The 23401-nt window shown below is 33.9% G+C and overlaps 1 protein-coding gene and 1 long non-coding RNA gene across 2 annotated transcripts; both read left to right on the top strand.

Annotated features, from left to right (window-relative positions):
• Positions 1–3329: 3329 nt before the first annotated feature.
• LOC141484176 (uncharacterized) lies at positions 3330–3599 on the top strand. The gene has a single exon (XM_074179271.1). The coding sequence runs from the start codon at positions 3330–3332 to the stop codon at positions 3597–3599; it is 270 nt and encodes an 89-aa protein (XP_074035372.1).
• Positions 3600–16269: 12670 nt separating this feature from the next.
• Positions 16270–21459, top strand: LOC141484218 (uncharacterized). The gene is made up of 2 exons (XR_012466532.1): positions 16270–18520; positions 18585–21459. It is a non-coding gene; the product is annotated as an uncharacterized lncRNA (long non-coding RNA).
• The last annotated feature ends 1942 nt before the right edge of the window (positions 21460–23401 follow it).

Raw genomic sequence — 23401 nt, 5'->3', positions numbered from 1 at the left:
TTGCCTACAATTCGCACACTGGATTGAAAATTATTCGCGATATCGGAATGCGCGTTTTTGTGTTGCAAATTTATAAAAAAGGAATAGGCTCTCGAATTTTCGTTCTCTGAAAGATGATGACCTTGCTAATTTCATGGTAAAGCAAATCAACGACTGATCTCGATTCGCAAAATATATGAACCATTTAGGCTTTATCCAATTCATAAATTGTTGTTGAATGATTTATAGTGGTCGCCATGGTCATTTATAGGTGAGTAGTTCATAAGACTATCTCTTGTTATGATTATTTTCATTGTTTTATGTATGTGAAATATTATCAATGGTCATTTACAGTTGTAGATCGAAAATAGTCTAATCTGTGAAGTCATCATCAAAACAAAGAAAAATTTATTCCCAATAAAGAATCCCAGCCAGTGCAGCAGAAGCCACAGTCTTTTATTCTAAAAACCCTGAGATTATTTCGTTCTTGTGCAACTTGTCGCCCAATCGAGGAGCTGTTTTGTGTGCTGGGATAAACTGAGGAAGAATTATGGATAAGGAACCGACTGAGAGAACCCTAAGACCAAGGAAATCATTGAACTATTCTCTCCTAGACAAAGGATTGCCCCAAAGAGATTCAGGTACCCCAAGGAACATCGAAGATCAAGGTAGGACTGTTCCTAATTTATTGTTAGAAAATTTGAACGTGGAATATCCACCAGTTACGAACTCAACAGGAGCGATTCCAAGGACATCTGGAACTTTGAATAGAACGCCAATAACAAATTATAAGGAAAAACTAGTACTAGGTAGGGAAAAAGCTGACATATCACCAATCGCTTCTCCAGTAATTGAATCATCATCACGGAATGGGTGTTCTAGCAACGAAAGAAGTGATTTTTCAAAACTTTCTCTCAATCAGGGGGCAAACTTTATACAGGGGGAAAGAACAAATCAACAGACAACGGATACCACAGAATTATATCAGGGAATAACTAATTTTCCGGAAGTAGATTTAAGTAAAGGGGCAAAAATTTGTCAGAGAGCAGATATTAGTCAGGGTGCACCGACTGGTCAGAAAACAACTGATTTTGCAGAAAGGTGTTATCATCAGGGGGCAACGGCAAACAATGTTTCAAAAATGCCTTCGTTCCAAACTATCAGCCACCCCCATATCAATCATTTCTTCCAACCCCCTTACTAAGTGTGAATAATGTAGATTTGAATAATTTAGTTAGTAAAATCGTTGCATATGTAATTGAAAATTCACAAAATTATGGTTTTACAAATAACCCTGTACATACCAATAATGCAAATGATGTAAGACCACTTGACCACTATACGTAAAGTAATACCACAGAACAATTTTCTTTCAGTGATTTAGCCAAGATTTCACCAACTTTTGATGAAAATACCGACTTGCACTCGGATTTTTTAAGATATCTGGAAGGGGGCGTTGATTTGCATGTTGTGCCATTTAATAAAATAAAGCTTGTATTAAATAATTCCTTCATAAATTCTGCAAAATTATGGTGGAATGCTCTCTCCAGTACCTGTAATACGTATTTAGAATTCAAGAAAGTTTTTCTGGATCAATTTTGGAATGCCAGGCAGCAAAATAAATTAAAGTTTCTGCTTCGTAGACCACTTCAACCATTGGGTGGCTAAAGCTCAATTTTTACAACCCCCTTATACACAGCAAGAGCTTATTGCCATAATAGCGCCTCATTTTCCACCCAACGTTGCTGGTGCTTTATACGGAGCGTCAACGCTTAATGAAGCCCTCAAGAGGTTGCGTTACGCAGATGAATTCTATAAAAATTCTTCTAGAAAAAGACAACAAATTCCTTTTAATTCTGAGTATACAAATACTCGATCAAATCAAAATGATAATTTTCATTCTAAAAATAAATACCAAAATCAACAAATATTTTCTTCGAATAACAATAATAAAACAAAAATAGAAAATTTGGAAGTTTATGAAGAAGAACAGGGAAACGAGCGAGATTCCCAACATTAGGCTCAAATGTTGGGGCTATTGTACAAAGAGCCGATTTTAATATCGCTAATAATCCAAGAAATGAATTACTAGAAGAATGCAATTTTGAGCACACTTTATCAGAAGATAGATCGCCTGTCATTGACATACACGTGTATGGACTGACTTTTTCTGCACTCATTGACAGTGGCAGTCGTGTCTCTGCATTATCTGATGAAGTGTGGTCACAGCTGAAACAATATCATAATATTATACCTCATTTTTTTTGTAACGGCATCAAGATTATTCGAGCATTCAAAACTAAAGCCAGAAAAGTATCTTGCCAAGCACAGATTAATTTCAGAGCTGGAAAAATGACAAAGGACAAAAGCTTCACAAATGAGTTTTTAATTATTACCGGGCTTTCTTTCCTAGTTATCATCGGATGTGATTTTTTAAGAATTCATCATGCTAAACTGGAATCGTCAAAGAAAACCGTCTGCCTAATGCAAGATTCTGAAGTTTTCACAATCCCTGAATCACTTTTCGAGCATCAAGGAGTTGAGGAATCATTTGAACTGAACGCTCTTGTTAATAAAAGTATTCATCAAACATCACAAGTTCTGAACGAGCGTGAAGCTAACGATTTTTCACTCATAATTCAACAGAGTCATATTAATTCAAGTTATAAAAATATTTTTCATGATATACTTAGGCAGAATTCGGAACTTTTTTCAAATATACCGGGTTGTGTGAAAAGTTATGAAATTTCAATAAGATTGAAAGAATATTCTGAGTTTTTTGTTAGACTTTATCCCATCCCAGGGATGCAATCGATTCAGCAATAGCGCAAATGTAATCCTGGGGGGTGATCGAAAGGGCCACTTCAAAATATATTTCTCACATTATGACAACAAAAAAGAAAGACGGTTCTGTCCGAGTGTGTCTGGACGCGAGGCGACTTAACACTGTTCTGTAACCCGATTATGAGTTACCCCGTCCAATTGAGGAGTTTGTGAAACTCTTACATGGTAAGAAAATTTTAAGTACCCTTGATCTCATCCATATATACTGGCAAGTACCTATAAAGTATGAAGATAGACAATATGTCGGCTTCATGGTAGGTACTAGAACATACCGTTTTTGTCGACTACCTTTTGGTATAGCAACTGCATGCTCATCATTTTCGCGTTGTATCGATATGATTTTCGAAAATAATTTCAAAGATTTTCTTGTTACCTACTTAGATGACCTTTTAGTCATGAGTGAAAATGAACAGCAACATCTTCAACATTTGAATATAATTTTTTCTAAATTGAGAGAGGCAGGTCTCACTCTCAAGTTGGAAAAATGTAAATTTTTCCGACAAGAGATGCCTTACCTGGGATATGTCATAAGTCCAAATGGCGTGCGTCCTGACCCGCAACGTGTTCAATCCCTAGGGGATTACAAACGTCCCACCAATCAATACGACAGAATGTTTGCTTACGGTTTTGCAGATATGGTGGCTCCCCTCACCCTACTCCTCAAGAAAGAACAGCCTTGGTATTGGGGTGAACACCAAGAGAATGCTTTCCAGAACATCAAAGCGGAAATGGTCAAATATACTCTTCTCCATCATCCTGACCCCCGATTGGTGTGACATGTCCAATCAGATGCCAGTGATTTGGGAATAGCGGCCATACTTTAACAGGTAAAAGATGGAACACAATGTGTAGTCGCCTATGCCTCCCGTCTATTATTATCAAGAGAAAGGAATTACGGAATTTTTGAAAAAGAAGTTTTGGCAGCCCTTTGGTCCATTCAAAAGTGGCGAATGTACTTACTGGGTACTAAATTTGTTCTACATACTAATTGTAGGGCTTTGACTTATATAAATTCTTGTAGGTTATTATCTCCCAGGGTCACTAGATGGGCGCTAGTCCTGCAAGAATTCCATTTCACTGTTGAACATATCTCTGGTATTGACAACGTTGAGGCTGACGATCTGTCACGGTATGCCTGTGTTCGATATCCGTCTCCTGAAGACAAATGTTTTCAGATATTTTCTTGTTTCAAATTACCACCCACTTTTCAGAAGATTATCTCCGATATAATGGAACATCAACTTCAGGATGTTAAATTGAAAACTATAATAAATAATTTACCTAACGATATGCGATTACAGGAACTTTTTGTAATGAGGAATGGAATTTTATATGAACAGGGTCATGACCTTCACCATTTTTTGTTATGCGTTCCCAAACACTTGGTAGAACTCTTTATTAGAATGTATCACGAGGCTTTAGGTCATTTCGGGGTGCACAAAACATGGATAATGATGAGGGATGAAGTATGGTGGACAAACATGCATCGTCAGATTAAAAAACTGTCCACTGCCTGTGATATTTGCGAAAAGAGCAAAATTTCGAAACTACCCCAACCAGCACAAGTCCCCATCATCCCTACAGGTAAAGATGACATAATTGCAATGGACCTCTATGGTCCCCTAATCCGAAGTAGAGGTGGAGTAACATACTTGTTTGTCATCTACAATCTTTTCACGAAACATGCGGCCTTATATGCTCTAAAAAAGGCAAAGTCAAGAGCAATGTTGAATCGAGTTATGAAAGAGTATCTACCCCGATATGGTCCGATTAAAAGAATACTGCATGACAATGGTACGCAGTTCACCTCACTAATATGGCAAACCACTTTAAAGTCTGCAGGTATTCAATTGGTCCACTGTTTAGTGCGTCATCCGTCTGGGAATCCTAGCGAAAGGGTACTTCGGGAATTGGGACGGTTGTTCAGGACTTACTGTCATGAAAATCATGCGCGGTGGGCTTGGGAAGTTCCTCAACTCGCCGAATTTTTGAATAATATTGTGCACGAGTCCACTGGCTATTCCCCAAACGAATTACAACTAGGTGTTCCTAGGGTAAGAATCCTGCCAGATAGCCAAGCTTCTGTCACTCAAACCGCTGAGGAAGTTGAAAATAAATTGGTTCTTGCAGAAGCCACTCTGAGAAGAAAAGCAGCTCGTAGAGCACTTCGAAACCCAGGTAAACCGTATTTTGACTTCCAAATCGGAGACACCGTACTATTAAAAGCCAACAACACTTCGTCAGCCCTCAAAGCTGAAACTAGGAAGTTCCTGTTGTTGTTCGAGGGGCCATACCGGATTAAAAAGAGGGTAAGTGCTGCCACGTATGTTCTGGAAAATATAAACAATAAAAAAGAAAGAGGCACATTTCATGCATCCCATTTGAAAAAATATAAGCTACCGTCTTCAGGTCCATGACGTTTGATGTTCCTGAAGCCTAGGGGCAAAGATGAACTGGAACTTATTTACTATATATTCTTGTTTCTATTAAAATTGAATTATCCTTATATGTCTGTCGTTGAGGAAAGTTTTAATTTGAGTTGATGAGCTAATTTATTATTGTCAGTTGTTGCGTAATGAACTAGACTCCGTTGAATTCATATGAGTTTGTATTCAAATTATTGTATCAGTTCTAACTATTTTAAGGGTGATAACCGGTGATGCATGCAGAGACATCACGGGTTGCCTACAATTCGCACACTGGATTGAAAATTATTCGCGATATCGGAATGCGCGTTTTTGTGTTGCGAATTTATAAAAAAAAAATAGGTTCTCGAATTTTCGTTCGCTGAAAGATGATGACCTTGCTAATTTCATGGTAAAGCAAATCAACGACTGATCTCGATTCGCAAAATATATGAACCATTTAGGCTTTATCCAATTCATAAATTGTTGTTGAATGATTTATAGTGGTCGCCACGGTCATTTATAGGTGAGTAGTTCATAAGACTATCTCTTGTTATGATTATTTTCATTGTTTTATGTATGTGAAATATTATCGATGGTCATTTATAGTTGTAGATCGAAAATAGTCTAATCTGTGAAGTCATCATCAAAACAAAGAAAAATTTATTCCCAATAAAGAATCCCAGCCAGCGCAGCAGAAGCCACAGTTTTTCATTCTAAAAACCCTGAGATTATTTCGTTCCTGTGCAATATTAAGCCGAAGACATTTTCCGATATTCTTCGAGCCCTGCTGAGGCGATATTTGGCATCCCAAATTATCATAAATAAAATTGTAATATGCGTCGACTACGGCGAATAAAACAATACTAAAAAAACCCTTTGTAATTGAAAAATTCACTGCCGCTGTTTATTGGAACCTACAACAATATGTGTTTTCCATCCATACCTGCGACGCAGTTTGGAAAGTTGCAACGATTGTAAAGCGGAGAACACACATACACGCGATCACGATAGCAATGGCGATAGCGATTGCGTTAGAAAGCAAACATATATGCGATATCGACCTACAATCGACGCATTATTAAAAATGTGTGACTTGGAAGAAGAAGCACTGCTTCTTGTAATATTATTGGATGAAGATGATAATGAAGGACAACGGTAAGCAAAAATTGGTCAAATATACATATTATATTATAAATATCATACATATTATAGGCTATTGATAACTAGGCGGAATGTTTGGGTGCACGAAATTAACAAAACACGTAAAGAAGAAGGCAAATTTCATAAGATATACCCTGAACTCCGGAAAGATGCAATCGATGCTACACATATTTTAGAATGGACTGTGAATGTTTTGATGAAATATTGAATCTTATCAAGAACGACATTACAAAAGAGCAAACTACATTTAGAGAACCGATTGGGGCAACAGAACGACTAGCAGTCACATTGAGGTAATAAAATAATTATTTCGTAATACTTTAATTTTTTATTCAGTTGAAAAGAATAACGTGTTATAAAAAAATATGTATGGATTTCACACGATGGTATGGTAAAAATCTTCATACCACGTTGCAGCAAAAGAATTGTTATCAGTCTCACGTATATTGGACGAGTTTAACGATGAGTTGTTATATGGCATAATATTAGATGTATTAGATGAAGCAGTGGAATTGTTAGAAAAACATGTACCCGGTCGACTTTCCGTCTGAGTTTCCGCTTCTTGAGTCAGTTCCTCTTCCATTATGATTTTGGCGATTTTATATTTCATTATAGTCTGGCGTCGATTAGGCAGTTTTTTAACCCTTGCAGCATATCCTTGAAAAGTTAAATATATGCTGTCGCAGTTATTTTCAACATCCGAGTGCCTTTTATTCAAAAAGTGAAAAATTTTGTCAACATCATATGAATTGTTCTTTGCCGAATTTTCACCCGCTTTTCTTTTCTGGCTTGAATCACGAATATATGAAGTTTGTGCCGATCTTTATTGTACAGTAGTCCCAGTACTGGCTTTGTTAAAGTTTTCTGAACTCTCTGTAGCTTCTTTTTGTGGATTGCTTGGTCCAATTCCTTCATCTACTACTTCAGGACTTTCTGCTGCCATCAGTAGTAGCGATATTGGACTGTTTGCGCAAATTTCAAAAAAGGTCTAAAAGCTTCCATGTGCTGTGCCCATGGCCAGGATTTATAGCGACAAATGGATTCAGCCCCTTGCCCAGTTCTGGTTCTCTCGGAACGTAAGTGCTTTGAGAAACAATCTCTTAAGTTTTTCCAGCTTTTTTTCAAGTCCTCGCCTGCAAATAAAACATTTCCTAATCAACATGAGCCTATTTTCATTATCAAACTAAATTTAAAAAAAACATATTGTTATAGTAATCAAAGAAAACCAAATTCTAAAACCTACTTTTTTTTTCGAAGTTTTTAGCTATTGCCGATTCATATAAAACAATTGGTCGCAGCTTTCGATTAGGATTTCCAATCGTTGCCATAATTGTGGAAGAAGTTTGCGAAGCTATATGGGATAGATTGCAGCCAATTTATTTGGCAGAGCCCACAAAAGAGTTATGGGATAAATCAATTTTGGGTTATGAAAACTTGTGGCACTTTCCCAATTGTTTAGGAAGTATAGATGGAAAGCACATGACCATCAAGTGTCCGAAAAAAAAGCTACTTCATTTTTAATGCGTACATTCTTGTAGTCAGCATGTGACATATCATACAACACATGTTTTTTCACGTGTTCTATTAATTTTTCAGTGAAATCTTCCATTTTTAGTGTTTGCGATCTGCGATAAACGTAACATGTTGCGTCTGATCGCTTATTGCCGACTATCCCACGATCGAATGCTGCAGACTTTCACTCTATCGCTAACAGGTCGTAACAAGTATGTGCGACTTAAAGTGTTTACGATAAATACGTTTGTAAATTTCAAATGTTTCAAAGCTTATGTATTCAAAATCACTTCATTGTGAGATATTCACCTAACAGATTCTCAAAACGAAACACGTATTTCGCCATACAATTTTCAGTAATGTAGTGAAATGTTTGAATGTGATTGTTTCCATTCTATGAGCAACTCAAATAACATTTTGATACTCCCAAATTTTCGAACGATTCTGCCGCATTGCGAATGGGTTCAATATAGTCCTATTTTTGTAATCTTATGGTTGGTATTTGTGCTCAGGGTTGGTTCTGGTAATCAGGTACTCAACAGGTACTCTAGTGACACAGAAGGGGGTTGTACAAGCATATATAAGATATTCCAGGATCATGGAAGTGATGATTGTGTTCAACTGATAGTGTCAGTGTTCTTACCTCTACTACTATATTCCTCCGATTCGTTAGGTGTAATCATGGCAGAAGTTATCATCAAGGTGATTAAGTTTCCTTAGTGTGCTCTTATAAGGAGAACAACAGCCTCATCATGGATTGTGAAATTTTGATTCGTCTTTCACCAGCGCAGTAACTGGACTTACATAAAATTTATATATTTGCATGTAAAATTGTTCGACTATGAAAAAATAAAGTAATTCAAAGAGAGAAAAAGTGTTGTTCTTTAATTTTTTATAATTTTGAAATGTTTCAAAGCTTACGTATTCAAAATCACTTCATTGTGAGATATTCACCTAACAGATTCTCAAAACGAAACACGTGTTTCGCTATTCAATGGCTTCTTACAGTACAGTATTTGAATCAAAAAAGTTTCAAAGCACAATTTCCGTGTCAAAGTTATGTTGTGGGTATTGAACAGTTATTTATTCGAATTAGAAATGATCCACAGTTTCCGCTGTCAGTTGTTGTTCACAGTTATTCTGTGGATTATCAGAAAGCTTTCGTGAGACTTCGTTTATAATGTGAGACGACAGTCTTCGTGGGATTGTCACATTGCACAAATAATTACTCATACATTATTCTGGTGCATTAAGTACTAGTTGAGAGAAGCTTTGGCTTTCTACTTCTTCATATTTATACAAGAAAATGTTAATCTCATCGATAAGCTATGAAGTTTTAAAATTATTGGATGCGTTCTCAAAATACGAAAAGAAGTTTAATGATTGTTCAAGTTTAAAAATGGTTAGATAAGTGCATTATGAATAGAAAAAACAACTGTAAATTGTCATTGATTTTTTATATGAACAAATAAAATTAATTGGATAACCTGGAAGATAATGACACGTTTTCATTCTCTTCATTATTATTCCTGAGGAGATATTTTTCTGGTGAAACAGGATGAGAAAAATACTAGTTCGGAGTAAGTGTTATCGGCTATCGATATCAGGTTATTCAAAGTCGTGATTTTTGAAAGGGATCGATCACTGACGACCTTTCAGAGGCTTGATAGTGATATCGATTCTCGTAATTAGTTTTTTCAGAAATATACCGAGTTGACAAATCAAACCTAAACGATGAAGATTTCACATGAAGTTTATAAGCTTACTCTCGATATTTTTTTATCATCAAAAAGGGTCGAGTAACTATAGTGGTTGGATGAGTGCATATGGAATGAAAAAAAAACAACTGTAGATTTTTATTGATTTTTTATATCGACAAATAAAATGAATCGGATAACCTAGATAATGATGACTCGTATTCATTCTCTTCATTATCATTACTGGAGGGATATTTTTCTGGTGAAACAGTATGAAAAAATACTTGGTCGAAATAAGTATAATCGGCTCTCAACTATCGAGTTATTCAAAGTCGTGATTCTTGAAAGGGATCGACCACTACGACCTGTTAGAGGCTTGATAGTGATATCGATTCTCGTCTATAGTATTTTCAGAAATATACCGAGTTGAAAAATCAAACCTAAACGATGAAGACTTCACAAAAATTTCAAAAAACAGTTTCCATGTCAAAGTTATGTTGTGGGTATTAAACAGTTATTTATTCGGATTAGAAATGATCCAAAGTTTATGCTGTCAGTTGTTGTTGACAGTTAATCTGTGGATTATCAGAAAGCTTTCGTGACACTTCGTTTATAATGTGCGACCACAGTCTTCGTGGGATTGTCCCATTGCACAAAAAATTACTCATACATCAATCTGATACATCAAGTACTAGTTGAGAGAAGCTTTGCCTTTCTACTTCTTCATATTTATAAAAGAAAATATGAATCTCATCGATAAGCAATGAAATTTTAAAATTTTTGGATGCGTTCTCAAAATATTAAAAGAAGTTTATAGATTGTTCAAGTTTAAAAATGGTTAGATAAGTGCATTATGAAAAAAAAACAACTGTTAATTGTTATTGATTTTTTATATACGATCGTACGTTTCCCAAACGGAAACCAACCTTATTTCGCTATAAAGTTCAAAATCGATTACAGAAATTTGATATATTTGTATAGCTTGACGTGCTGGCGACTATACATCGTACCAAAGCCAAAAATGTCGTATTAATAGGATTTTAGTAGTATAGCTAACGTGGTTCTAGATACAATGGTAACCATGCCATCGAGCTGTTCATCGAGAGCGTAAGGGGTGCGGTTGTTTGAGGTGAAAAAGTGTGTCAAAAAGGCCTTGTTGACGAAGAACAATGGTGTTGACAATGACCAGAGGGTGTTGTAAGAAGAGGCCTCGGCTGGTGTAGATTAGCCGTGTCGTATTAGAGACCTTTTGGCTCAGTGAATCGTCTTCGGCCAACCCCTGTTCGGACACCCTCATCAGGCGACCCCTTTTCGTTAAACCATGTACCCAGGCGTACGCCAATGTGTTTTATTCGATGACTTTGTCGGTGCGCCAGTTGACCTTGAGACAACTTTGTTGCTGATAATTAGGATATTTTTGTTGCATTTCGTTGAAATACTTGTTGTTTGCCTGATAATAAACCAGATTAGCTGACCTTAAGGTCATATGTATGATTAAATATGGATATTTTTTGTAAATGAATTGGAAAATACGTAATTCCTCATGAATACAAGGTTTCATTCGATTTACAATAACAAGTAGGGTGTAATAATGAAAATAACATTGCTACGTTTTTTATGTTTTATTTTTATGTAATAAAAATTTTTATAAATGATTCAATATATGATCTACAAACTGGACAATTATCACATCTGATAGAACAATCAATGCAGCATGCTATATGTTTACATGGTACAAATAATATATTCATTTCTTTTCCTAAACATATTTTTCAAATATTACTTGAATTTGTGGGAACGTTGTCTTTGGGTGGTTTTTCTTCTCCTTTTTCTTGAGTTTCTTTTCCAGAGAGCAATGTATTTCCATCAAAAAATATACAATCTGGTTGCCATCTGAAGTGATCCATCAGCGGATCGTCTCCCATTTTCCATTCGAATCCTTCAATGTGACATTTTGGACACGCAACAATATCACCTTTACCAGTATAAATGAAACCAGCATCAGCAAGTTTATCTTTTGGAAATTCATATGTCCAATTATGAAAAGTTTCGATTCTACTTTCAAAAGTTTCGAAATTTCTTTCGTGTATCAAATGCATACGTGCTTCGACTCCCATTCTCTCTAATCAATTCTGTTGAATTCTCATGCAATTATGTTAGCTTCTCGCAGTTCTTCAATAATGGAATTTATTTCATTTTGATGACCTGAATGACCTGCCTGCCTTGAGGGTAGTAGTAAACGTAATCTGTCGCAGAGTTCGTTTGGATCATCCCATCTAATATAATCTATTTTATTGTTATTTGCTTCCATAAACATACCTTCTCCCGATATACCAGTTATTGGAGCTAATATATTTTTATATTTTTGCAATTTACTACCGTCAATTTGTTTATTTGGTTGGTAATGCCGCCGGTGAGCATTCGTTTTCAAAACAATTTGTTTATAATTTTGTTGATCTTGTTCGGTGGAATTTTCAGGATTATTTTTGAAAAGGAATTCATATAGACCGGGTGTACCCTTATATCTTCTATTTTTAACGATTACATCTGGACCATCAATGTGCAGTCTTGAATCACCAATTGATAGTTTTTCAGTATTTTCATCAAGTCGTACACCATATTTGTGATTGGAAGAGGATCATATTGATTCAAATAATCAATATATGAAGTTTGTGTAATATCTTTCAGACGATTAACTCCAGATGATTGACTTTCTTCTTCTTCATCTTCAGACTGAATATTTTCTACAATAGATTGCTTGATTTCACTTGGTTCATCATCATCAGAATGTGAAACATTTTCTATTTTTGGTTCTGAATTTGTAAGTAGTTTCATTGATAATCGACGAGGAATCTTGGGAAACATCTAATTTAGGAATTTTGTCTTGCAATTTATTCTCTATATTTTTCAGGTGTTTTGTAATTGGATTGAACATACTTTCATGTAGTAATTCACCATGTTTCAAAAATTCCAATTTACTTTTAACAATTTTCCGTTTATTAATGAGTCTTTTTTTCAATTCTATGTCTTCACTTTTTATTGTCAAACTGGTCTATATCAGGTTTTGAATAGATCAGGTATTTGAATAGGTTGAACCGACACTTTATCTGCTTCTATCAGGTCTGCTGAACTGGTTTTGATCCAGTTTGAACCGGTTATGAACAGGTTTTATCAGGTTTGAACTGGTTTACAACAGGTCTGAACTGGTATTAATCTGATAATGAGGTTTGTTTCCATTTTTATTCTTGAATGTGTATGAAGTGATCGAGTCCTTTGCGGTAACGACCCCTATTGAGACAACAATCTTTAAAAATAGTAATAAAGCCATAAGGTTCTCTCCAACATAAAGAACAAATCACCTTGAAGGTATCGAAGGTCATGTCAATTCCTACATGATCGGTATAGATGTGTCGCAAGTTTAGATCATCTTGTTTGAAAGCGATTAAACAATTGGCATTGTCTCGAATTCGGGTATTTTTGCATAACTTTGATTCAAATAAAATGGATCGACAGCAGCATGTCTCGCCATACTGAAGTCTTCTCTTATAACTTCCTGATTATCACAAGCGACATCATCAAAAATAAAAATCGAATTGGGATTAGCTTCAGACGGATGCATTATATTTTCACTGGCACTGAATGCGTAATATCCAATTCCTTTTATTGGTTTAAGCAGGTGCTCCAAGTACCTATATTTAGGTTGATTAAGTGATTTAGAATACACATATATATTTTCAAATTTCAATCCATTTTCATGCTCCAACATATTCACCATTAAATTTGTTTTACCGCAGTTTGAAGGTCCAACAATTATACACCTTATTGTAGAGGGGAAAAGCATACCATGCTTTTTGAATGTTTCCTCTGTTTCAAATATATTATTCTCGATTGGTAGAGCAATTTTCTGTGGAATAACTTCAATACCTTGCATATCTATTTCCAATAAAATACTTGAGGTAACTGAATTTTAATCAGTCAACTTTCAAACTTATACGCGAAAAGATCTAATATGCAACGTCGTAATCGTACACCTTTAACTGCTAATATCAAGAGAAAATGTATTCAATTATTGAGTGGAATGAATAAACGACTAACAGATGTAACGAAGAATATTGAAGAGTGTTTAAAACTTCTCAACAGTAGCAATGGAAATAAAATTATTTGAGTTGATAAGAAAAATCTAAGACTAAACGTCTGCCGCCGCCGTCACTGAGACGAAAACGACCTATTATCGATAACAAAGAAGAAGATGAACCTATGGATATTGATATAATAGAAGACTTGAAGCGTGCTACTAAAAGAAAATTCCTCAACGATATACCTGTTATCCTAGATAAAAAAATGAGAATAATCAACTCAAGAGAAAATAAACCCAAATTATCTGCGAAAAGAAAAAATTTAGAGCAACAAATCGAGTCAGATATTCAGAAAAATGGCTCAATTGAAGGAATAAATGAACAAATGTCTCAGCAGCAGCAGCAGAATCCTAAAAAACGAAATTTGGAAGAAGAGTTTGAAAATGTTGATAATAAGAAAATAATATCTATATAAATATTAACTGTAATAGGGTGAATCTGTCAGTGTATCGAGTAATTCATAACGAGATGGTTGTCAAAAAATGTAAAAGAAAACAATCTAAAAATGAGAGGAAAAATATCTCTAGGAAGAAAAAAAATGTGAAGAAATGTAGGAATAAAAAGGGGATGTGTTTCATGACAGCGACACGAAAAATAAAAAAACAGATCATCAGTAAAAAACCAAAGACTTTAGGAGAAGCTGTGACGGTAGCTTTGAAATCTGCAAAAAATTGAATATTAAACCAACACGTGTTGTGAGAATACCCAAAACAGGTGGAATACTTCCTTTGATTCCAATTTTTGCTGGGTTGAGTGCACTCGGTGCCCTAACAGGGGGAGCAGCTGGAATTGCCAAAGCTGTAACTGATGCTAAATCTGCAAAAAATCAGTTAGAAGAAGCTCAACGTCATAATAAAACTATGGAATCTATTGCATTAGGGAAAGGATTTTATTTAAGACCTTACAAAACTGGTTTGGGGTTGTTTTTGAATCGTACCACCGTTTGAGAGGGAGAGGCGAAACATGGAAAAAATTCCTCATAATCGTCCGTTATCCAATATCGACTTGATAAAGTATGCAAAGGATTTAAAAATTCCATTCTTCAGATCTGTCTATATGAGAGATAATTTACCGAAAAAATCCAAAAAAAAAAGAAAGAGGAATAATAAATCTCGATAAACAATCTGGACCTGGGACTCATTGGACTGCCTACCGCAAAAATGGTTCTCATATAATTTATTTTGATAGTTATGGTAATCTGAGACCACCTCTGGAAGCTTTAATATACTTCAATTCAGATGGACCTTGTCTCATTAATTATAATCATACTGTATATCAATCATATAATTCTGTTAATTGCGGACAACTATGTTTGAAATTTCTTTCTCAATAAACATGTATGCAATCAATGTTTTCTCTTCATTCTACAGATAACCTTTAACATGTGTTCATATACGTTCACCTTATCAGGCCGAGATTCGATTCTCTCGTCTAAAATTAATCCTCCTATCATACTGGACGATACAAAGAATTATGTTTTAGGATTGATTGACTTTGTAACATTCAATACAATACCGAATGTGGATGAGACTAATAATATTTTTTATATTGGGTCTACAAAAATTAAGATTCCTCCTGGTTCATATGAAATATCTGATATAGAGAGTGAAATTATGAGACAATTGAATGAAGTGAAATCGAAAGAAAGTACGAAACAAGAACTCAAAGCGAAAACTTCAAATATCATAACCAAAGAAGAGGAAAATTCTGAGAGTAGTATCGATCTGAAATTGTATGCAAACCGAAATACTTTGAGATATGAAATCATATCCAATAAACCAATTCATTTAGAAAAACCTAACTCATTGGCACCTCTATTAGGATTCGAGAAAAAAAAATTACAACCGAATAGAAAACATATATCGGTTTTTCCAATCAATATCTCCAAAGTAAATTTGATTTGTGTTGAATGCAATTCAATAACGAATTCATTCAATAATGACAGTGCCGTACATTTGTTACATATGTTCTACCCCACCGTACCAAGTGGATTTCGAATTATTGAAAAAGTTGCAAATGTTATCTATTTACCAATCAACACTAGACATATCGATGAGGTTTTCCTTAAAATAAATTAACAAGAGGGTAATTTAGTCAATTTCCAACAGGAAACGATAACAGTAAGACTTCATCTCAAAAAGCAGCTCTGATGGTATTTTTATATAATATTACAACTTTTCCAACAACATCAACAACAGCACATAGTATAATTGATAAAGATCCTGGAAAATGTGTCACTATAGGAAGTGCTGTTAAATGGTTAACATCAGAAAATCGACAGTTTCTTCTTTCACTTGGTTTTCGAGTACTTTAAGTGTCAAAGTGTCAAAACGGCTACTTTTTACGAGTTTTGGTGTAACCTCAAAGTCAACATCAGTTCAAGATTCAGACAAATTTTATTATTTTTCAAGAGTTCTTGCGGTGGCAGAAGCAGCAGCAGCAGAAGTAGCAGAAAAACAAAAATACTAGATAGTGGAAAAAGGAGGAAAAAAACGCAAAAATGAGCATTAATACATTGAATATTGGTGAACCTGTATTGATGGATGATTCTATAACTAATTACGAGATGCATAGTCATCCACCTTATGCAAATACGACATTCAATAATTCTGATGAAATTAGAATTCCTATTATTCAAACTCAAGATATTTATACATTGCCATCCCAAAGTTACCTTTATATCGAAGGACGATTAACTGATGCTGAAAATAAACCTAGTATAACATTAAATTTTGTGAATAATGGTATGGCATTTCTGTTCGATCAGATAAGATATGAGATAGGAGGCACGGTAGTGGACAGGGTGAGGAACCCAGGTATAACATCATCTATTAAAGGATACATCTCTTATACAAGTAGCGAATGTGACAGATATAATAATGCCTGTTGGAATCATTTGGAATATCCAAAAGTATTCGATTCGAATGGATACTTCAATGTCTACATCCCCCTGAAACACCTTTTGGGTTTCTGTGAAGATTTCAAGAAAATAATCGTAAACATTCGCCAAGAATTGGTACTCATTAGAACAAGTAGTGACGAATAGTGTAAAGAATTCGGAAAGTAAATAAACTGTTTGTGTGAGCTCCCGAACATTTAGTGATTATTAATGTATGAAAGTAATAATCTACATTGAAATTTGGATCTACATGTACCTGAGACTAAGTCGAAAAATAGTGAGTGCATTTTTAACAAGGGATATCGAAACTGAACTTTGAATAATAAAATAACGCCAGAAATATTTAATTCACGAGAATCATAAAAACAGTACAAATCATATAGGAAAAAACGTAGCTTAATACCTGCAAAACCGAACTAAGATAAGAATCATTAGTACGGGAAAATAGGAGAGAATATGAATGAAATTTACCCAACGATTTACTAGAATAAGAATTATTAGTACGAGAAAATAGTAGAGAAATATGAATGAAATTTCAAACAACGATTTACTCAGGAAACTAGAAGGTATAATAAATAATAAAACGATAGAGCTAAAAACTGAAATACAAAATATAAGAGATAGCCTAAACGACAAAACCAAGAAACTAGAAGAGAAATGCAATAAGTTGGAAAATAAAATTGTTAGAATAGAACGATTCAACAAAAGAAATAATATTGTCATTTATGGATTAAACGCAAACAGGGATAATATACTCGAAGTCACTATTGGGAAACTGAATGAAATCTTCAATTACAACTTTTCAGAAGGAGATATTAACAATATTCATTTCATCGGAAAGAAAGGTACGATCATTCTTGAGTTCATCTCGTATCTGAAAAAACAAAAAATTTTCCAAAATCTAAAAAAACTACGAGGTACTGGTATTTCTATATCACATGACCTAGGACCTGAGGATCAAGCAGCAAATAAAATATTGGTTAAACATCTGAAAAATGCTAGGAGTAATAATTATCAGGCGTATATAAGAAATTACAAATTATATGTAAATGGTACCCCATACAGTCCAGATGAACTAGAGAGCGGCCATAAAGAATTCGAGTTTGAGCTGCTACCTAAAGCAAATAGCGCACTACCCACCCCAACTTCTAATCATATATTAGATCACAGAAAACTTAACGCAGAAAACGTAGAAAAGCCAGAAATTTTGGAAAATTTTGAAGACGCGGAGACAGTTGGAGAGAAGAGAAAAGCTAAGGATCAAACGGATGTTGACAGAAAACCCCTAACACCCACAATAAAAAATAGTGACTCCGACACCTCTCGATTACTCGCACAGACCAAGAATCTATCCAAAATATCAGGACGTCCTACCAGAAACAATTCAACTTCGAAAAATAAATAGTGTAGAAAGACTAATCTTACATATAATATCTTAGTTTAAGATTCTAGTATTATTATTCCTGTTATAAATATATTAACTAATTTCAAAATAAGCTCCTGAATTAATATTCAATGAAATGGATCCATACATTAATGATTTTACTGTTGAAAAATATGAAACGTTTGATTTGGATACAACCGAAGAGGCAAAACAAGTATTAAAAATAAATAATTCAACTGCTAATTTTAAAATTGTGAATACCAATATACGTAGCCTTGGTTGCAATTTGAATGAATTCATAGTGTTCATAGAAAGCTTGGATAGTAACATCGACTGTATAGTTTTGACAGAAACAAGACAAATAGCTGATATAAGTGTTTATAATATTGCTGGGTATAAAACATTGTATAATTATGGCAATTACAACCAAAACGATGGAGTAGTAGTATTTATTAGATCAGAACAATATGTCGCTCATCAACTTATACAACTGAATAAAAGTAACCTCCTTAGCCTCAAAGTTAACTGTGAAAATAAAGTATTTTTAATCAATTCATTTTATAGATCTCCTGCCAGTGAATTAGATACATTTATTGAAGAATTGAACGACATATTAGCAAATAATAAGGAGACATGTGATTATAAAGTGTTCCTAGGCGATATCAACATAGACATATTAGAAGAATCAAAAGAAGCTAAAAGCTATCTGGATACCTTGAGTGAATATGGTTATCAGTCAATGATTAATACCCCCACCAGAGTGCAAAATAACTCTCGTACTTGTCTGGACCATATATTTATACACACAAAATATAATATCAATGATACGATACTACCTATTACAATATCTACATCTATAACTGACCACTACACCACTGTGTTACAGATCGTTCTGAATACTTTTAAAAAACCAATGGGAAACCATCATGATAGAAACTTTATCAAATATATCGATAACAAAAAACTCATTGAAAATGTTGAAAACACTAAGTGGAATGACGTACTTTTGGAAGATGACATCGAAACTAAAACTAATAAATTAATCACTATGATACAGGAGGTAATAACAAAGTCAACAATATATGTAAGAATAAAACATAACGAGAGAAAAAGAAAAAAATGGATCACTCCCTCACTGGTGAAACAGGTAAATAAGAAAAATAATCTGTATGTGGAAACCAGAAAAAACCCTAATAATGAAATATTAAGGATTGCATATGTAAACTGTAAAAGAGAAACGAAAACATTGATAAAAAATGCTCAACGAGATTATTATAATAAGAAAGTTCAGAAAGAAAGAGATTCGTCAAAAAAACTGTGGAAGTTAGTTAATGAGGTTGTTGCTAGAAATGAAGGAGACAAAATATGTAATATAAAAGACGATAATGAATTAATCAGTGATGGAGAACATATGGCGAATATATTCAATAACTACTTCATTAATGTAGGTAAACAACTAGCTGATAGAATAAATAAACCAAGTACCTATGCAGAACAACGAACAGTGAGTTGTCAATCGATATTTCTGTATCCAGCAACTGAAACAGAAATAAAAAAATATTATAGGTCAGGAATTGAAAGCTAATAAAGCCCCCGGATTTGATGGGATAACTTCTGAAACGCTGAAAAAAATAGTCCATTATATAAGTTACCCTCTAACAGCGATAATAAATAGTGTACTAGAAACAGGACATTTTCCAACCGCCTTCAAAAATAGCATTGTTACACCTGTTTTCAAGACTGGAGATAAACATACTGTAGCGAACTACAGACCGATATCCTTGATATCAAGTCTAGCTAAAGTTCTAGAAAAAGTAATAAAGGTCAGAGTCAATACATTCCTTGAAAAAAATAAATTACTTTCTAACTCTCAATTCGGATTTAGGGAACATAAATCTACTCAAGATGCGATACACTCCTTAACAAACACTATTTACAATAGCCTAGATAAAGGAGAACCAGTAATAGGTATTTTTCTAGACTTGGCGAAGGCATTCGACACCGTTGATCATTCAATACTTTTAGAAGTACTAGAAGATATGGGAATTAGAGGTACAGCACATTGTTTATTCAAAAGTTATCTAGAAAATCGAAAACAGCAAGTTAAAATTAAAAATAAATTGAGCAAAACACAAAAAATAACATGTGGTGTGCCTCAGGGAACGGTGTTGGGTCCTTTGCTATTCACTATTTATTTAAATAATCTATTTCTACTTGAAAAAGATGGCCAAATAATCAGTTTTGCCGATGATACGGTTGTAATATATAAAGACACGAACTGGTATGACTTGAAATTGAAAATTGAAAATGATTTCACAAAAATAAAATCTTGGTTAGATAATAGGCTTTTATCAATCAATTTCAAAAAAACATTTTATCTACCATTTAGCAATTTTGAAACTTCCCTCCCAAACTACAACATTACCATACAAAATTCATTTGTTATACGACCCACAAATAAAATAAAATATTTAGGAATTATGTTGGATTGTTGTTTTAAATGGAATATCCACATTGACTATCTGATACAAAAACTGAGATGCATACTGTACAGATATAAGAAAATAGTAGAATATTTGAATTCAAGAGAAAAAATCATAGTGTATCAGAGTCTTGTGGAATCACATTTGAAATATGGGATTATAGGTTGGGGCGGTGTTTCAAAAACATATTGTAATACGTTACAAGTGTCCCAAAATAAATTTTTAAGAATCCTGTTGAACAAACATCGAATGTACCCCACAGAATTACTATTTTCTGAAACAAATCTTCTTGACATTCGACAGCTGTTTTATATGCAGGTCAACATATGGCAATACGCAAACAGATTCAAATTACAACGTATCATTCATACTTATGAAACAAGAAATAAGGATAGATGTGTTGCACCTACTATGAGAAGAAATATCGGACAAAGGAGTTATTCATACCTGGGAGTGAAATTTTATAACAACCTACCGGAATATGTCAGAAGTGAAAATAATATAAGAAAATTCAAAAGGAGCCTCATAGCTCATATCAGAAGTAGATCCAGGAGAGAGATTCGTGAGTTGATTGAAATACAATAATGATAATGATAATAATCATAAATATAGCTACACATCGCTGAGTGATTGTCAAGATAATACTGGCAAACCATAATTGAATGATGCTGTCTTGTTTCTACAATTCAAATTTTACCTTTTATTCTTCTTGTTTTTTTATACAAATCTCTTAATTTTCATTATTGTTTTTATATACTTATATACAACCTATGTGATAGAATATTGTGTTTAGTGTACTAAATTAATTATTGTAAAAGATGTAAATATGTGTTGTGTTACCACGTACAAGTTGTTGAAGCTCTCAACAACTTCTGTTGGTTCATTGTAATGTTTATTGTTTTTAACGTGTATTACTTTAGTATGTTCATTTACTATCAATAAACAACATTCATTCATTCATTCAAATTCTGTAATATCAACAAAGGATAATGAAAAACCTAAAGTTAATTTAACTAAAATTCTCTGGAGAATTCCTCATGATCAAGTTTCCGATACAGAAAAATTGCGATTACTCAAGTACATTGGAAAAGGACGTGACTTAGGAATTGCATTCAGGAGCTGGGAACTACACGAATATCCACTTTTACAACAAACAATGACTCATTCTTGGAATGTGAAAGCATCTAATCAATTGGAAAAACCTCGATTCATCATTGTAGCTTTTCAGACTCAGAGGAAAAATCAGATCAAGAAAAATATTAGTCATTTCGATCATTGTAATATTACCAACATCAAACTCCACCTCAACTCAGATGTATACCCTTACGATAATATGAATTTGAACTTCAAGAAAAACCAGTTTGCATTACTTTACGAGCTCTTCGCCCAATTTCAAGAATCCAACTATTATAAAACTTCTGGAGAGCCGTGTCTTACATTGACTAAGTTTCACGATATCGCACCTCTATTTGATATTGATTGCAGTAGACAAAATGATAGCTTAAAGATAGGAGTGCAAGATATAAGACTCGACTTCGAAGCCAGTGAAAATATTCCTGCAAATACATCAGCATTTTGTTTGATTTTACACGATCGTTTAGTCAGATACACTCCACTAACAAATTCTGTGAAACAATTCTAGAGTGAGTTATGATGAGTAGTAATAATAGAATAACTTTCGATGAAAAGAAAAATGAAGTTCATTACATATTTGCTTGGAGTTTCGCCTATAGAAATGCAAGAAAAACTTATTGGGAATTTTTTGCCATTGATCGAACACGCTTCCAGCGACGTATTCGGAGCAGTTCAGCTTTTATGGATCCAATTCTAGAAAAATCACATAGACAAAAAATTTTCGACCAAAGATTTCGAGAAGAAGAAGAAGAGCTTGGAAAATTTTAATCTTATTCCTTGTTTTGATAACAGAAAAGTATAAATAGATTCATTGGATTTCTAGTTACTAATAACGTTTTATCTCAAACATGAATACACAACAATATGATCAAATTGACATTGAACAGTATACCAAAAATTTGATCAGAGAACTTTGTCCTGATATGGAAGAGCATAAAGTGTCTTCCGAAGCAAACCGTTTGATTATCAAAGCTTCCAGAATTCTTGAGAAGAGGAGAGCAAAACCACCAAATCAAATATATCGAAACAAAAATCCAAAGGATCCAGGAATTAGAAAATGAGTACCATTGTTTTATGAAAAATGTATGACAGTTATAGTGTATGTATTAATAAAATTTCATCAATATTCTTGAGTTTTCTTCTGACTGTCATACCATGAACTTTCAAACTGATGTTAAAAGGGATATTATTGAAGAACTTCATAAACAAGCCCGAATCAATTTCAATAGACGAAGAGTAATCATTAAGGTTTTCGATGACCTTTTTTAAGATGATTTAGTTGAGATGATACCATATGCTAAAGTGAATAAAGGATATAAATATATTCTAACTGTGATAAACTGTTTTTCGAAGTTTGCTTGGGCACTACCTTTAAAGAATAAAACAGCTAATGCTGTGTCCAAAGCTATGGAAGAAGTTTTACGTAAACAATCACCACAAAATTTACAAACTGATTCAGGTAAAGAATTTTTCAACTCAGAATTTAAGAAGTTGATGGAAAAATATAAAGTTAATGATTATAGTACGTTCAGTGGAAAGAAAGCATCAATAATTGAGAGATTTAATAGAACAATGAAGTCTTGGATGTATAAAGAATTCAATTTTCAGGGTAACTATAAGTGGCTTAATGTATTGAAGCATATTTTGGAAAAATATAACAATTCCACTCATAGAACCATTAAAATGAAACCTGCTGAAGTGAGTAAAAAAGATGAAAATAAATTACTTCACACAGTCTACAATCATATCAAACAAATTGACTCC

This window comes from Leptinotarsa decemlineata, unplaced genomic scaffold (assembly GCF_025532065.1).
Source record: "Leptinotarsa decemlineata unplaced genomic scaffold, Ldec_3_MD MMD2_tig00005002_RagTag_RagTag, whole genome shotgun sequence".
NCBI classification, from domain to species: Eukaryota; Metazoa; Arthropoda; class Insecta; order Coleoptera; family Chrysomelidae; genus Leptinotarsa; species Leptinotarsa decemlineata.
This window is presented reverse-complemented; position numbering and strand designations above follow the sequence as displayed.

Bases quoted from the DNA above. Each gene is read 5' to 3' on its own strand.
- LOC141484176 (XM_074179271.1), top strand. From the start codon at position 3,330: ATGCCTTACCTGGGATATGTCATAAGTCCAAATGGCGTGCGTCCTGAC.